General features: G+C 55.3%; 6 protein-coding genes across 6 annotated transcripts; 2 read left to right on the forward strand and 4 right to left on the reverse strand.

Annotated features, from left to right (window-relative positions):
- Window positions 1–99: 99 nt before the first annotated feature.
- AYL99_11358 (hypothetical protein) lies at window positions 100–1,863 on the forward strand (the record flags this gene model as incomplete). The annotated part of the gene is made up of 1 exon (XM_018842864.1): window positions 100–1,863. One exon carries the CDS (start codon window positions 100–102, stop codon window positions 1,861–1,863), a length of 1,764 nt encoding a protein of 587 aa, XP_018687624.1.
- Window positions 1,864–2,586: 723 nt separating this feature from the next.
- Window positions 2,587–4,242, reverse strand: AYL99_11359 (hypothetical protein; the record flags this gene model as incomplete). Its single annotated transcript, XM_018842865.1, has 4 exons — window positions 2,587–2,997; window positions 3,064–3,205; window positions 3,260–3,739; window positions 3,797–4,242. The coding sequence occupies 4 exons, from the start codon at window positions 4,240–4,242 to the stop codon at window positions 2,587–2,589; spliced, it is 1,479 nt and encodes a 492-aa protein (XP_018687625.1).
- Window positions 4,243–5,444: 1,202 nt separating this feature from the next.
- On the reverse strand, window positions 5,445–6,725 carry AYL99_11360 (hypothetical protein; the record flags this gene model as incomplete). Its single annotated transcript, XM_018842866.1, has 1 exon — window positions 5,445–6,725. One exon carries the CDS (start codon window positions 6,723–6,725, stop codon window positions 5,445–5,447), a length of 1,281 nt encoding a protein of 426 aa, XP_018687626.1.
- Window positions 6,726–8,100: 1,375 nt separating this feature from the next.
- AYL99_11361 (hypothetical protein) lies at window positions 8,101–9,174 on the reverse strand (the record flags this gene model as incomplete). Its single annotated transcript, XM_018842867.1, has 1 exon — window positions 8,101–9,174. One exon carries the CDS (start codon window positions 9,172–9,174, stop codon window positions 8,101–8,103), a length of 1,074 nt encoding a protein of 357 aa, XP_018687627.1.
- Window positions 9,175–10,348: 1,174 nt separating this feature from the next.
- Window positions 10,349–14,335, reverse strand: AYL99_11362 (hypothetical protein; the record flags this gene model as incomplete). Its single annotated transcript, XM_018842868.1, has 1 exon — window positions 10,349–14,335. The coding sequence occupies one exon, from the start codon at window positions 14,333–14,335 to the stop codon at window positions 10,349–10,351; it is 3,987 nt and encodes a 1,328-aa protein (XP_018687628.1).
- Window positions 14,336–14,777: 442 nt separating this feature from the next.
- Window positions 14,778–15,356, forward strand: AYL99_11363 (hypothetical protein; the record flags this gene model as incomplete). Its single annotated transcript, XM_018842869.1, has 1 exon — window positions 14,778–15,356. The coding sequence occupies one exon, from the start codon at window positions 14,778–14,780 to the stop codon at window positions 15,354–15,356; it is 579 nt and encodes a 192-aa protein (XP_018687629.1).
- Window positions 15,357–16,626: the final 1,270 nt, after the last annotated feature.

Here is a 16,626-nt window from a genome sequence, read left to right on the forward strand (position 1 = left end):
CAGGACTAGGAGACTTTTCAGGATCTGTGTGTACATATCCAGGCTTCATAAGCACTCAAACTTCCTCCCTCAAGACCCTGCCCCCGGCTGTCCCACGCCATGAGTGACGAAACGAACGGGGTTGAACCCCAAGGGTCGCCCGAACACTATGCCATCGGTATCTCGTTTGGAAATTCCTACAGCTCCATCGCGCATATTTCCGGCGAAGGCAAAGTGGAGGTCATTGCAAACGAAGAAGGAGATCGACAAATCCCCTCCATCCTATCTTACGTCGAAGGAGAGGAGTTCCATGGCACGCAGGCAAAGGCGCAGTTGGTGCGGAACAGCAAAAACACCGTCGCATTCTTCAGAGACTTTATTGGCAAGGATTACAAGTCAATTGATCCTACGCCTTGCCATGCCTCCGCACACCCCATCGAGGAAAAGGGCGAGATCTGCTTTGCCATACGGGACACGGCAGACAGCGAGACTGAAAACAAAATCTCCGTCTTGGAGATCGCTGCCCGTCATTTGAAGCGTCTGAAGAACTCGGCATCCGACTTTACTGGCCGGGCTGTCACGTCAGCCGTGGTGGCGGTGCCGACGGACACCAACGACGAACAAAAGGCCGCCCTCACCAAAGCCGCTGCCACCATCCAGGTGGAAATCCTCCAGTTTATGCCTGAACCCATCGCAGCCCTCCTTGCCTACGACTCGCGATCCCCGGATGCCACCGCCGATAAGATCGTGCTGGTTGCCGACTTTGGAGGAAACCGATCCGATGTCGCCGTGGTGGCATCAAGAGGAGGCATGTACAGCATTTTGGCAACTGCACACGACTACGAACTAGGTGGCACGCAGCTCGACCAGGTCTTGATTGACCACTTTGCCAAGGAGTTTGAGAAGAAGCACAAATCTGACCCACGTAAGAATGAGCGGAGTCTGGCCAAGCTGAAGCTCGAAGCTGAAGCGGTCAAGAAGGCTCTGAGCCAGAGCAGCAGCGCCACCTTCAGCGTCGAAAGCCTTGCCGACGGTGTGGACTTTCGGTCTACGGTCAACCGAAGTCGGTACGAGATTCTCGCCTTGAAGACCTTTGGACGGTTTACCCGACTCGTTGAGGAAGTGATCAAGAAAGCCGGACTGGATGTGCTGGATATCGACGAGGTCATCATGTCTGGCGGCACATCTCACACCCCCAAAATCGCAAAGAATATCGAAGCACTGTTCCCGGAGTCAACACAGGTTCTCGCCCCAGCAACGACGCCCTCCGCATTGAACCCTTCGGAGCTATCCGCAAGAGGAGCCGCTCTGCAGGCTTCCCTGATCCAGGAGTTTGAGAAAGAGGACATCGATCAATCAACGCACGAGATGGTGACGGTCACGCCTCATCTATCCGCCGCCATCGGCTATCAAGTGACCGGCCAGCCTGACGACGTGCTCAACATAATCATCCCCCCGGACACGGCTGTCCCCGCTCGAAGAACCAAGGTGATCGAGGGCCTGGAAGGCGACGTGCTCTTCCGCATCAGCGAAGGCGAACGCGAGATCAAAGTCACACAGCCGGAACGACCAGCAAAACCTGTAACCAACGGCGCGAAAGTGGAAGACGCAAATGACGACGACGACGATGATGATGATGAAGAAGACGACGACGACGAGCCCGAAGAAATCCGCGAGAAGGTCTGGCGGCCCAAGCAGCCCCTGGCCGAGTTCGTGTTCCGGGGCCTGAAGAAGGGATCCAAGATCGAAGTCATAGTCAACGTCGACGCGGAGATGGCTCTGTCGATCGCGGCACGGGAAATAGGTGGCAAGGGAGGCATCCGCGGCGAGATCAAGGCCGCCGCCACCGCCGCCGAGACGACGCAGCAGAACGGAAGCGCTTAAAATTTGGTTGAAGCTGGTTATGTTAGGTTTGGGAGAGTGGTAGAGGTTGTGTTTTGTTTTGTCCTCCGTGCGCACAACACCCTACCTACCCTGTCCCTGTATGTATTGAACCCCCTGGCATGGCATGGCATGGTATGGCGTCGGCGTTCCTCCTGTCTGCTATGCCCTATGTCTTTCCTATAACCGTCCTTTTTTGGCTGGTTGGTTGGCTGGCTGGCTGGGGTGTCTGGCGGTGTTCCACCGCCCATGGCCCACCGCCATCCGGCTCCCAAAAAAGAGACAAAAAAGAATGCAAAGTCGCCGGGCTGGCTGGATGGCGGGATGATGAGATAGAAAAACTAAAGCACATGTTGGCATGAACGACGATCCAGGATCCGCGAGAGAAAGAGAGAGAGAGAGAGAGAGAGAGAGAGAGACTCATGGATATGAACAGAGGATCTTGATACCACACGCCCAACACAGTAGCACAGAGTAATTAAATTCCTCGTCCTCTCTCTCTCTCTCTCTCTCTCTCTCTCTGTGTGTGTGTGTGTGTGTGTGTGTATCTCTACCATGTAGACTGAGTGAGTGAGTGGGTGCAAATAGTTCTTGCAACTCTCGTTCTTAGATTTTGCTCTCTGATCTCCTTTTGTAGTGTACACGGCGTTCTTATTATGTGTATGGACATGATCGACTTTTCCAAAACCACAACTCCCGAACAAGAAAGAAGACCACTAACTACACTCATCGTGCGCTCGACGCTCCTCCTCCCCCCTCCTCGTCCCTCCTCCTCTCCTCCACCCTCTCCTCTCGACTCTTCCGCTCGGCGAACAGGGCCAGCAATCCCAGATCGTACGTGGCCTTCAGGGACCCCGCCGCGACAAACGCCACCCAGAAGTGGTTCTTGGTTCCGAGGACGCCGGTGATGAGGGGGCCCATGCTCTGCGCGCACGTCTTGACGACGTTGATGGTGCCCATGACGGCGGTGCGTTCGTGGGGCAGCACGATGGCCGCGAGGAACGCGGACCGCGGGGCCACGTCCATGACTTGGGTGCACGCGCGGCCGATGAGGAAGACGAGCGCCCCCGGCAGTGTGGAGGGGATGGGGATCAGGGCGAGGCAGATCGCCGAGGGCAGGTGGGTGAAGACCATGGTCTGATGATGTCCGTGGGGTCAGTGCTGCTGTCGCTTCTTGATAGACGGGTTCTTGTTCCTTCTTACCTTGACGTTTCCTATCCGCTTGGAGATCGAAGATGCCACAAGCATGGAAAGGGCAGAGATGATCCCCGTGACGGAGAATATTGACCCGAGTTTGCCTTCGGGCAGGTTGAACTTGCGCTTGAAAAAGTACGTCACCCAAGATCTGCAGTGGCTCGTTAGCCAACATCCAAGAGCAATCCCGGTGAGAAATGCTTACAATGGCGCCAGTCCGGAAGCAAAGTTGTCAAAGGCAAATAAGACACACAATTGCACCAAGACCACTTTGCTCTCTTTGCTGATATCGGGGAGGAGTCTCCACCGCCGCTGCTTCTTGATATCATCGTCCTTGTTCTGTGCGCCTCGGTCATTGCCCAACAGGGGGGCCGTCTCGGTGGCGTTGGCGGACTTGGGCTGAGCATCAACCTCGCAATCCTTACTGAGCAGAAGGGCCAGACACAGCTTGACAACCCCGACAACCGCGTAGATGAAGAAAATGATGCGATACGCCTGGACAGAGTCGTAGTGCTTTTCCTGCTGAAGCAACGTGATGATCCAGCCGCACCCAATGAAGCCCAATGCTGTCCCAGCAGTCCCGATGAGGGAGTACCACGCGTAGATGTCGCTGCGGTCGGCACTGGCGGTCAGGTGGGCGATGGTGGACTCCTCGATGGCGCGGAAGGGCCCAATCTCATTGCCTCTGGAACAGGGAAATCGTCAGCAATACAACCCTTGGGGTGGGAGTAACAGGACATACGCAGGACTGATCACGCCCAGAATAGCGCCGGCCAGGAGAACCCAATAGTTCCCACTCAAGGCAAACACGACGCCGCTGGCCGACATTAACGCAGCGCCCAGAACAAGAATCCATCTCCGTCCCAATTGGTCAGCGACTAGGGTCAACAGGAAACTGATAAACACGTCCCCGATCAGGGTCAAGGTCATGAACAGGCCGATCCGGGCATCTGGGTTGCCCAGGTCGGAGAGGTAGGAGGCGAGGATTAACGTTGAGCCACCGTAGGCGAAGAGGCGGACGAAGCGCTGCAAGATCAGGATTTTGGTGTCGAGGGGGGAGTGGTAGAGGGTGACCAGGCCAATTTCCTTGAGAAAGGCCTTGACGGGCCGGTGCAGCTTTGAGGACGTGGGTTCTTGTGGTTGTTGTGGTTGTTGTTGATGTTCTTCTCCTTCCTGGGAGTCCGCCATTGTTCTCGATGTGGGCTGTGTCTGTGTGTGCCCCGTGTTGTGCTATGGAAGAAGCGGTGGAAGGACGAGCTTCGAAAAGGTAGTAGATGTCAAGCTTGTTCTTGTCCTTGTCCTTGTCCTGTCCTTGTGTCTTGATCCTCGTATGAGTAGCTCTGACGAAGAAGAAGAAGAAGACAAAGAAGACGAACAAGAGGAAGAAGAGGGTCGTTATTGTAGCTACTCACGGCTCTGCTCGGCCTCGCCCTCGCTGACATAAACACCGAGATGCTCGCTGGGTCTTTCCAGGTCAGGCAAAATAGCAGCGAAGCAGCGAAGCAGCAAGAGGAGTCTGTTTTCTCCCCCAGCGTGCAGATTCCGCGGAAAAACTCTCAGAGAGGTGCCCAAGATGTAACGCACGTAGTAAGTCTCATCTGCATCGTGCTCTCCATGGCACGATGGCACAGCATGACATTGTGGCTGGGATCAAATCTGTATAGCTTGCTGCACGCCCTGCGATTCAAATGACGAAAAGACGAAAAGACGCAAGGCGTGAGAGAAAGAATGACAAAGAATGACGTATGTAGTTGCATTGGCTGCCGGCATCGAAGCACAACGAAATCTTCCCCTTCACTTCATCCACTTCATCCACTTCATCATCTTCATCCTCTCCCTTTACTACTGGCTGCTTCTACACCACATCGCACACCCTTGTCAGCTGCTATAGCCAGCCTCTTCATGAAATCTGCCCAAACATGTCACCGAGGACTGGTCATTGGTGGCATCCGACAGCATGGCCTGCGATCTTGGAGCAAGGACCTTGAGACCGTCAAGTTGAAGAGCACATCACTGCAGCCATGGAACGCGTTACAGGAAGAACAATCTGTCTCACCACTGCCATTCGATCTTCTACCCTGAGCCTCTGCCTGTCAACACCCGCAAACTCCCCCAAATCCTCCACCCGTCCCTCCTGACGCCTCTGTAGCCGGTTGTTGGCTGAACTGACTGACTGACTGACTGACTGACTGTCAACACCGTAAATCCTCCACCCGTCCGACCCTGACGTGAATCCCCATCCTCTAACTCCTCCACCCGTCCGTGTTGACGATCACCGTAGCCCATGTCTCTGGCTCACTGACAATCCCCCTGAATCCTCCACCCGTCCGGCCTGACGTTGTGATATCCATCTTCCTTCTCTTTCTCGTCCACCTAGCCCTGCCTTACCCTCACCAGCTTGTATATACCCCCTCCGGGCCTTGCTGGTTCGACAAGCCCTCGTTGCCCGTGGAAGAAGTAGGCGGCAAGCGCAGCATTTCGCTGAAAATGCTCTTCGCCTCTTCAACCATCGGTCTTGCAACGCAGGCGCCGAATGTCGTTCCCATTAGAGCTAGCCAGCTGACAGTGCCAACTAACCCTATGACCATGACCACTCCTCCGAGGACAAAGGCCAGCATGAGGAACGACATGAGGAGGCAAAAGGGCAGGAACGTCTCCACCGTTTCCCAGAACAGAAAGTCGGCCCAGAAGACATTGAACTCCCACATGGAGGTGAGAACGGCCCGCGACTGGGTGTAGATGAATGCCAGGACAAACGAGAATCGCTTGTCCAGCATCGCCTGCACCGCGGCGCGTTCCGCTTCCCATGCCTTCTGGAAGCCCGAACAAGACAGAACGGGGTGGAGAAGGTGTCGCCGTTCGACTCGATCGAATTCTCGACCAAGTCGTCCGTGCGCGTAAGAGATCGCCTCATCCATCTCCTCACTGAGTCGATAGAATACGGCTTTCTCTCCGGCTCCTTCTATCCACGATCCGTACTTGTCGAGCACTTTTGCGACTTCTTTCCGGGTGGCGGATAGTTCCTCCTCTTCTGTGCTCTGCCTGTCTCGATTCCGCAGGATCCGTCGTCTTGCACACTGTCTGTTGAACTCGCGGGCAGCTCCGACGAGGACAAGGAGAGAGATATGCAGGAGGGTGAGACGAGGGTACCGTACCGGAACAGACAGGAAAGGCCGGAGTATCTCAGCCCAGAGCGGAAGAGAAGAGGTAGGTGTGACCAAGAGGTCCCGAATTTGCTGTCGCCATGCAGCAAAGGCATCTGCCAGTGCTGTGCCAATGTCCCGCAGGCCCTCGACAAGGTGGTGCAGTCTGACCGAACCGAACTTCGGAATGCACGAGTCGAGGGTCTGCCACAGGGCCCAGCTGAATGCCGGGAAGGGTTCCTGTGGCAGAGGGTTGGCGGTTGGGACAGAGGCTGGCGGAGTCGAGACGGTGACGACGACGGCGCTATAACCACCACCGTAAACAGTGGTGGTCGCCGTCACTGTTGTGACGACGCCAGTGGTCGAAACCAGCGTCGTGGTGACAGCTGGTGGTGGCTCGATGGCCAGGAAAGCTCGAAAGACGGGAGGGGTGTTGTGGCCGAAGAAGGCGACCATGTCGGTCGTCTTCTCTTGGAAAAGCATCAAACAGGCGGCCATCAGGGCCAGGAGGCCTGCGAAGGGAACCATCGCTGCTGCTGTTGTTGTTTCTTTTTGTTTTTTTGTTTTTTTGGTGATGATGGTGATCGCTGTGGAGGATAAGGAGGGGGAGGAGGTGTTGTGGTGGTGATGCTTTGGTTTTGGCTGGTGTTGCTGTTTCTGGCTCTATTGCTGCTGCTGTTGCTGCTTCTGATGGGTTTGAAGAGAAGAAGATTGTGTCTGTGGCAGAGGTAACCGTGGAAATGATGTGGTTGATGGAGAAGGTGAAGGTCCGAATATTTGGAGCAGGAGGAGATATTTATCCCGGTCACACTGCTTGTGGGTTGGTACTTGGCGACTGGAAATTTTGAAAAAGCCCTGATCGAGTGAATTGAATAGTTCGTCACTGCTATTGAGGGACAGGGTGCGGCAGACACAAGGACCATTCTCCCCTTGGCGCATCGAAGTGTCCTTTTCCAGCCCACGGATTTCTGCCAGGTGCTTTCTTTCCTCGGCACCAAATATGAATGTGTGTGTGTATATATATATACGCATCCAGAAGCAGAGTGGGATATGCAGCTTCTGGAGGTGTTGGAGATGTTCTGCAGCCTTATATATTTGGCCTGGTGATTGCTGCATCGCCAGCTTCCTGATTGTTGACGGGCATCCTTTGTCACGAGCCCTTCTCCGGAGCTTTTGCTCTTTATCACCTGCTTGCTTCTGAGGAAAGCGAAACGTAAAGGAAAGGTAACGCAGCCCAGCCTCGGCTCTCCAGGGTCATTGAACCAGGGGCATATGTGGTACTTGACAAACCGAGGGCAGATCGAAAAGAGCCCACGGGGTCAAACTACCCTCAGACACCACCATCTTCCCCTGCCGAGATTGCCGAAGACAGTTGGAAGACATTTTGAAGACACCACAGGCCGAGCGGCCATTTCCTTGCTCAACAAGACCGCCTATCAGCTCTGTCGCTGGTCAACGATTGCGCCTCGAAGTTTGAGCGTATGTCATCTTGGTTGAAGATCATGCTGTTCTTCGAGAAGAGAGGGAGCTTTTATACGTCAGATACAGTCTCTTCGTCACTGTGTGGCTTGTGTGACTCCTTGGGCCATTCATAGTGGTTCTCAAGGGTGACAGCTGTTACAATGGCTCGTCAGATCTACTCGGTACATCCATTGTCACCGCAGCCCGCGAGGGAAGCCGCACCGGATATGAGGGCAGCCGCAAGGCACTCTCTCCATAGACACTTGGATTATGCACCCGAAGCCACCGCGAATGATTGGCCGGAGGTAGATGGAGGTAGGAGGAAGTAGGGCGTCGCAAGAGAGTCATTCGGCTGGACTCCACACGTGATTTCAGGGATTCAGCCTTGTCACGTGCACCAGCCAGCCTTGCCAGCCCTCGTCGTCTCGTTTTCCTCTGGAATTCATTCTTCAATATCCACCACCACCTTGCCGAAGAACTTCTGCGCTCTCAGATACTCGTAAGCTTCTTTTGCCTGCTCAAACATCCACGTCTTCTCGTCAATCACCGGCCTGACGCCTCTCTCCTCCATGAAAGCCAGCATATCTCGGAACTGCCTCTTGCTCCCCACGAGCACGCCTCTCACGAGACAGGCACTCACGAAGCAGTCCCAGAACCCCGTCTTTTTCTCTCCACTCGCGGAGCCGCCGAGAAATCCGATGATGGAGATGATGCCCTCGGGCGCCACGGCTTTCAGACTCTGCTCCATCGAGGTTTCACCCCCGACCTCGATAATGTGCTGCGCTCCCGTGCCTCCTTGTCTTTCAATGTGTTCTCGAGCGGCGATGCCCCATTTCGGGTTGTCGCGGTAGTTGAGCACGAGGTCGGCCCCGAGATCGCGTAGCCTCGTCTGCTTTCCTGTGCTCCCCGTCGTGGCGACCACATGCGCACCGAGTGCTTTTGCAAACAGCAGCGCGAAGATACTGACACCTCCAGACCCCTGTGTCAGGACCCAATCTCCTGGCTTCAACGCACGTCCTTCTACGCCAAATAGAGCGTTCCACGCTGTCAGAGCCGCGCAGGGCAAGGTACTGGCTTCCCGCGCACTGAGGAATTCTGGCACCTTGATCAACCCTCTCTCTGCAAAGACGGCATATCTCCTGAGTACCCCGTCATTCAACCCTCCCAGACTGGTTGCTCGACTTCCTTTGGTGGGAAACCCGTCTTCAAAATCCTGGAAGAACGTGGGACACACTTTGTCCCCAACCTTCAAGGATTCTACTTGACTGCCGATGGCGACCACCACCCCGGCCCCGTCCGAGCATGGCACGACGTCTTCTTTGGTGTAGGCGGGGTACAGCCTAAGCGGCATCGCAATGTCGCGGTAGTTCAGCGAGACGGCGTGTATCGCCACGAGGCAGTCACGCGGGCCCAGGGGCGCCACGGGCATGGACGTGTCCAGTCGGAGGCCATCGAAGCTGTCGGCGGTGAGGTCTATTCGATAGCCAGAAGTGGTTGTCGGGATTGAAGACGCCATGACAGGTAGGTGGTCAGGGGATGAGATGGCTAGATAACATGGCATGTATGGGCAGTTGTCTATCCATATAATACAGAGAACAGCGCCCTCAGTTGGAGAAGGACCAACTAACCCCACATGTCCGCCCAGCACCAAGCGAGTTTCTTTTTCTCCAAAGCTTTGCGGACAAGGCATGGATGTGAATAAATCATGGAAAAAGCCACAGATCTCGTACGGAGAATTACGCCCAAGATAAACACTCCATCCTTGCACCGGAAATACCTGCCTGAGACGACACAGCTTCACAGAGCAATCTCGAGGCTCTAGGTGTTCCAGCCCCACCCCTTCGACTCAGATACATACGATACTTGCAATAACAGTTCAAATGCAGGTTGTAGAGAAGTTTCCCGCCAAATTTGGTGGTCAGCCAGTATACAGCGGTTTTCGGAGGTATTCTTACCTCGATATCAAGACTACGCGCTTTCTGTTCCTCGGTAGTAGTGAAGGCGCGTCTCGCTCTTGGTAGTTTCCTCTCTCTCCACCGTAGATAGATAGAGTCTAGGTGCCCCGTGGTGATAGACTCTATGTAGGTCCTCCAGTGAGTGACAGAGCTTCGGTGTCCGCGCTTCCATAACAGGATAAAGAAAGAGCACAGGTCTAGGAACGAAGAGGATACGCTTGAGACTGAACATGACACGCGAGAGCACCCGGACGTGGGGATTGGGAAGCCTGACGAGGACGAGCAGTGGAATACGGGGACAGAGAGTGAGCGGGTGGCACACATTGCAAGCATCGGTCTGCTGCTCTTGATGGATGGATGGATGTCACGCATTTACGCATATACGCATCTGGGCGTTGGGTAAGCTTTGTAATAGCTATAGATATAGCTACATATCCGGTATATACGGAGAATACTGGCAAACGAAACGCGTCTTCGTTACATATATACGGTCTGATATCCTTGACCCGAGTCCGCAATGCCGGGGACTCCCAGTCATAACTGATTCAAGTACCAACACGCCCTTCTGATCCTTGAAACACCTGCAGCAGATATGTATAGGCCATATGCAGAGAATCCAGGGGCATTATATCGCTGCTGATATTCGTCCTAGCTCCTGGCCACAATAGCTTTCTTCTTTCTTGCTTCAGGTGCTGTGGCGGACTAATCTTCCCCTATCCCCCCGGGGTGGTTGGCTCATACAAGATAGACCTGGACATCGTTCACCAAGATATCTCTCAACTGAGCCGTCCCCGGCCCGTAGATCACACACAGGGCCATCTTGGCCGTTCGCAGGATCGCCACCACGGCAAAGAGCTGTTCCACCTCTGACAGCGACTCCTGCTCCAGCGTGTGCACGATCGACTCGGCCACCTCCTGGATGATCTGCAGGCCCCCCTCGGCCGGGGTGCGGTTCAGGCGCGAGAAGACGAAGTCGAAGTCGGTCATGATCTTCTGCACCAGCGCCGGCGTGCTGCGGAGCATGTCGTTGCTGCCGTCGTAGATCTCGGGCAGCCGCCCGCAGAGCGACAGCCAGGAGTCCAGACACATCAACTCGCCCAGCCGCTCCATCACACTCCGGGACGACCCTTCAAAGCCCGAGCGGGTGACCTGGTATCTGTAGGAGTCCAAGAGCTCGATTGGGGGGATCGGGGTCGACAGACAGTCGAATTTGACCCGCGGGTACTTTCGCGAAACCACCACGCCGCCCATGGCGTTGATGGCGTAGCTGGGGTACGTACTTCTTCCCTGGCGAATCCACTGTTCGCAGTGCGCTTGTTTCTCCACATAGCGGAGGGTCGACACGTCCGCGTAGTAGTATTCCAGCGCCACTAGCATCGTCATGATCGCGCCGAAACAGGTCGACTCAGAGAAGTGGCGTTGCCAGGGGGTGGCACAATACCCTGGGAGGACGTCTGCTTGCGATAACCAGAACCAGTCGACCAGGCCTGGCGAAGGCTTCTCCTCGGGTTGCGGGTTCGTGTCAAACCCCGTACTAGGTCTGCTTGTGGGAGCCAGTTCATCGTCGAATATCGATCGCCGACCCGTGCTTCGCGATCGGGGTCTCTGCAGGTCGTCACTGTCGCTCTCTAGACTCTCCCTCACCGAGATATCGGATCGAGTAGATGCGCGACGCCGACGGGGTCCTGGCTGGGAGATGAAGCTGTTCCTGTCAGAAGTCGGAGTCGGTGGAATAGAAACGGCCGGGGATGTCAGACGGCTGTGGGGGCTTGGTGACGAGCCTCTGGATGATGAGGCTGTTCGTCGTCCTTGTCGAGGTGCTGCATGAGAAGGTGCGTCTGCGGTCTGGTAGCGATGAAATTCGTCCTCGCTGTCAGACATTGAAGCTGGAGACTCGGTCAGCCTATCTGGATGCCACTGCTGCTCTCGCGCTTCCCTGATCTCCTGGGTCAACTGCGCCAACTTGATGATCTCCTTCTTGGAAAGCACCCGCAGGACAATGACACTGTCATCTCGTTCCTCGAATCTCTCCCGGCATCTTTCCAATGCTTCCGGGTTCACAAGGGCGCGCTTGATCTTCGTCCATCGTGCACCAGCTGGGATCCCGTCTTTGGTGAGATCCCTCAGTGTTGCAACGCCTTCTCGGACAGGATACTCGTCTTCAGGAAAGTGTTGTTTGGGTGCTTTGAGGATGGGCTTGACTGGTACCGGTGCTGGACGTATGTTCTCTGCGCCCTGATCACCCAGCCGGCTCTCATCAACACCACCGGCGACTCTCGGTAGGTCTCCGCCTCGGGTATCACTTCTCTTCAATGACCCAACACGTGGGCGGGCTCTCTCTACAGAACTGTTCCGTTCACTCGCATTGCTGGTGGTCGCAATGCTGGCAATTTCAGATTCAGGGTCGTCTGGGTGGCCGGGAAGGAGGATCTGCACCCTCCTAGGTTTCTTCACCTGCTGTTTCTTCGAGGAGGAATGCGACGGTGTGGAATTCGTAGTCTCGTCGTCGTGATTCCGATCAGTCTGATTCTCTCTAAGCTGAATCGACGGATCACACTTGATTTCAGGCTCTTCCTCAGACGGTCCTGTCCTAGTCATGTCGCCAACTGGATCGATAGGTTCGTCCCCGTAGGCAACGCGACGAGCTTCATCAGACACAGATCCGCGGCCGGTGCTGCGATGGAGAGAAAGAGGGCTGGGAGATTGATATCTCAACTCTCCCACCATTTTTGGCGTCCTGACTCGACCTCTTGCTTCTGGCTCGAGATCGCCCCTTGGACTCAAGGTCCCACTTCGGTGTGTACTCCCCCTGCTTTCTCTCGATCCTGAGCGAGAATCTCTTCTCGAGGGAGGAGTAGTAGCCCTGCTTGACGGAACCGATGCCGAGCGATAGGTCTGCAGGCTCTCTACCTCCCAATCGTCTTGCGTGCTCGACTCTTCGCGAAGCTGTCGTCTTTTGTCGAGCATCATTCGCCATTTATGAATGGCAAAGAGCGTCTGATCTAGATGCAATTGGTGGACTGATTGTATCCAGTCTTCTGGTTCCCCTTGTTGATCGGGAAGGCCAGAGCTTTCCTCGGCTTCGGGTCGCCAGGGTAGTAACAGCTGCCCATGCACGGTAGAATCAACACCAACGGGACGCGCCCTTTTCTCGGTGATGTAATCTTGTAAACCCTGTCCATCTAACCCTGTACGCACGGCCCTGCGCGGTCGAAGATGACCACCTGCATGGCCTACTCCAGCATGTTGCGGCTGATTTTTCGCGGGAATGCTCCTTGATCTGCGTCGTCCATGCTTGTCAGCTTGCCTGTTGCCGGCGCTTTGGGTGTGCGCAGTGGTCATCGCTGGAATGCCGGTCATGCCGTCGTTTTCTAGATCAGCTGCAGGTTCACGTCTCAACATTACGGCATGCACAGAACTGAAACGAGTGCGCAAGAACGCCACGGCACGCTTATAACGAGAATCGATTGGTGGCGTAGCGGTCCCTTCACTCTGATACAAATGTTGGGGGACATTTTTGTGTTGAGGGATATCGCCGGAGACGGATGTCGATGCACTGACTTCAGACTCAAACGTCCAGTTGCCGTCATTCTTACTTGGCCGGATCCCAACTTCGAAGGCTTCCCCTGCGGCTCCTGCCGCTGGTTCAGGTGGTAGAATGATTGGGCCATCAGCCCTGGAGGTGACGCTTTGACGGGACCTGGACCGAGTTGACGCCCTGCTCCTTCCACGAGGCCTAAAGTCGCGGCCAGGGGATATCGACCGCAATCGATACGTGCGCACTGGAGAATGGGCCTGGCGTAGTGGACTGTACATTGAAGCTTTCACCATGGCGCGACTTCTGGATAGGGTAATCCAAGTGTGTCCTTCAAACTCCTCGTACGACCTCCTGTCGTGCGAATCATACTGGCGTCCGGCAATTATGATAATATCCGACATTCGCGCCATCCAGGCCGAGCTGATACTGCCACGGCCGATTCGCAGGCCCAGGATCTCGTCCATGCGAGCGTCATTGTCCGACAGCGCATTGTAGTTGCGCGGTGCAAAATGGATGGTGGCACCTAGTAGTGGATGCCAGGACGATGTGATGGTTCCTCCTGAACCACTCATGGACAGCGACTTCTTTTCAAACGAGGCATAGGTGCACCTCATGCCGGCCATGATGGCGATGACAGCGGCGTCTCGTAATGAAACTTGCATAGGAACAGCTGGAAGATCGGAAGGACAGCGATCCGCATCGCAATCGATCAGATCGTAGAAAAGATCACTCTCGCTTGCATGTTGGGCCACTCGACAGAATGATACCCACGACGCTTCTCCTGGGGTAGCTGAGTATTCGGACCGCATCCGTGGACGGGGCAGGTAGCCCAAAGCATAAGAGAAGCTGTTATCGACTCGCCTGTGGGCTCTGTGACGCAGATCTGGAAGCGGGAGATGCCCCTTGGAATAATATGATTGCTGCTGCGGGAGCATGTCGAACCACAGGCTCGGCCTCAGGCCAACTTGTGGCATCGAATAGACCACTCGAAAGCGAAATTGGGAGTATTCCCAGACTCGTCTGCCTTGCCCAGGCATTTTGCCATAGACCACGCCATCGCAGATGCGAATTAGCTGGCCCGTGATGACATATTGTTGGATAGCCTGTGCGCATGCCACTATCATGGCGATTACCGAGACAACCAGGGCCGCAACAGCAGCGATGGTGCCAGAATCCATTGCCATGGTGAGAGAGCGACTGAAGGTAGCCTCAAGCGGCCTATGTCGCCAACAGGCTGAGATGTGCTGAAGGTCATTCTAGGTGATGAGCTTCAGAGCAACCCATTTAGTCTGTTCGTTGACATGACAAGTGAATGGGAAACGACCACAATGCCAACAGGAAGAAAGGGTGAGGCTTTGAGTGCAGGGACAAGTGATTGAGCAGCGGTAGTCGTTAGATGAGGCTGAGTCGGTGAGTTTCCCGGCGTGAAACGCGACGAGTGGCTGGTATTCTGTAGCGACGTGGCTTCGCTTGTCGTACGAACCAGCCCGAAAACGAGAACTGAAAAGCTGACGTTCCTCTCCCTCGGCGTCGACATCGTGGTTCAGAGGTTAAGAGACTTTCGACAGTGGCCCGATCGTGTTCCCACGGCTGCTGAACCAGGGCAGCTCGAATAAAGAAAATAAGATGGACGACATCACCTTCCGACTCCCACCACGCCTCGTCGCCGCCCTCGGCAACATCAACACCTCCAACATCCCGGGCAACGATCTCGACCTCTTCTTCCACTGCTGGATCCAGCCACATTGCCCGTCATGCTTGTCTGCATCAAACCCCTACCCTTGCTCGTGGTGCGCCACGTCCCAGACCTGTGTCCCCAACACCATCTACTCGTACCCGTTCGGCATCCTCTCGCCCCTCAAGTCCGCCGAGATCTGCCCCTTGGCGTGGCGGGAGCGGTGGGAGATGCGCGCCCGGCCGTTCGGCTGTCGGTGCTCGAGCATGACGTTTGTGAGCGTGGTGGTCGCGGTGCTGGCGACGTTGATGGGGTTGTGCTTGATCTGGACCGGCTTGAGGGTCGGGAGATGGGCCCGGAGGAAGTGGAGGGCGAGAAAGCAGGGCTGGTGGAGGTGGAGGAGAGGGCAGAGAAAGGATACTTCGACGACTCCTACGGATGCTGCGGATATACAGGCACAGCGAGGGAGGGATACTGGTGACGGTGATGGAGGGGCAGCCGCTGACGAAACAACACCGTTGCTTGCATGATTGATTCACCTGGCTATCCTGATATCTAAAGTAAACAGTTATAACTGGACACAGAGTGCCTTCAGGCCTCTTGACTTGCTCCCTCTCTCCCAGCGTCCCCGCCACCGGCCTCCCCAGCAGATCCTGGACCTTTACACACTTTACTGATGCGATACTCAACGGAGAGCCCGCCTCCTTGGACAATAAACCTCCCGGAACCGACAAAGAGCGCTTGCTCCAGAGCCTTGTACCGCATCGATCCTGTCTCGAACGACACCTGTATGACTTCCAGAATGGGCGACCCCGGAGGGTGCCCATGTCAGCATCACACTCTCAATTCACAGGGGGTCGAATCAAGAAAGGAGAAAGAAATGGCAGACTCGGGGGGCTTTGAGACGCACAGGCATTGCCAAATTCCGTGGATCGGGAATGCTCGCTGTTCCCCATGATTCGACGCATTTCTTTCGTGATGTCCACGATGCCGGTATAGTGGATATGTATAGTCTGCCAGACCTCGTGGTCAGCTATAGGCCTGTAATCTGCTTTTTTTTGGCATGGACCCAAATGATGGACCACCCGAGGGAGAGACCGACCTCTCTATTCTGATCTCTGGCGTTGTCTCATTGCCGCCAGTCAGCTTGTCCTCGCCTTGCTCAAGCTCTGTCGGTGTAAAAGGCAGGTCGACTCTCTCTCTCACACAGATTCCATAGATCGGACAACTCACTCAACAACCAAGTCACTCCTCAATCGCATCCGTCCTCCATCTGGATCAGTATGCACATGGTCCGTGCCCTGCCCCCTCAACCTCGCGGCCACCGTAATGGGAAACCCCGGCTCGCTCACAAAGGTGCCTGACACGAGTGGAACCACAGTTAAAGGTGTCCCTCGCGAGAGCGAACCGACGGGTGTGCTAAGACTAATGGCGATGGTGAGATGAAATGCAGGTTGGAGGCTTGGATGGTCGGCCAAAGTTGAGTCCGCCGTAGGGGGAGACGCAGCCGACATTTGTGTGCGTGTGTGTGCGTGTGTGTGTCTCAGACGTCAATATGTGGTGGGAGAGACTGGTGGCAGGACGTCCTGCTGGGTTTCTGGTCGTCGGGATGAGGTTAGTGACCTGCTAGAATTAAAATGCCTCTAGAGGGGAGTCATCCTCTCACAAGTCCTCACATTTCTCGGAAAGAAATTGAAATGGAGCTCAAGCAAGCCTGAGGCATGGATGGACGTCAAATAAGTGGCTCAGAAACTGACAGAAAGAATCTCTTTTGGAAGATTACTCTGTTCAGTATTATGC

This window comes from Fonsecaea erecta (assembly GCF_001651985.1).
Source record: "Fonsecaea erecta strain CBS 125763 chromosome Unknown Scaff14, whole genome shotgun sequence".
Classification (NCBI taxonomy): Eukaryota; Fungi; Ascomycota; class Eurotiomycetes; order Chaetothyriales; family Herpotrichiellaceae; genus Fonsecaea; species Fonsecaea erecta.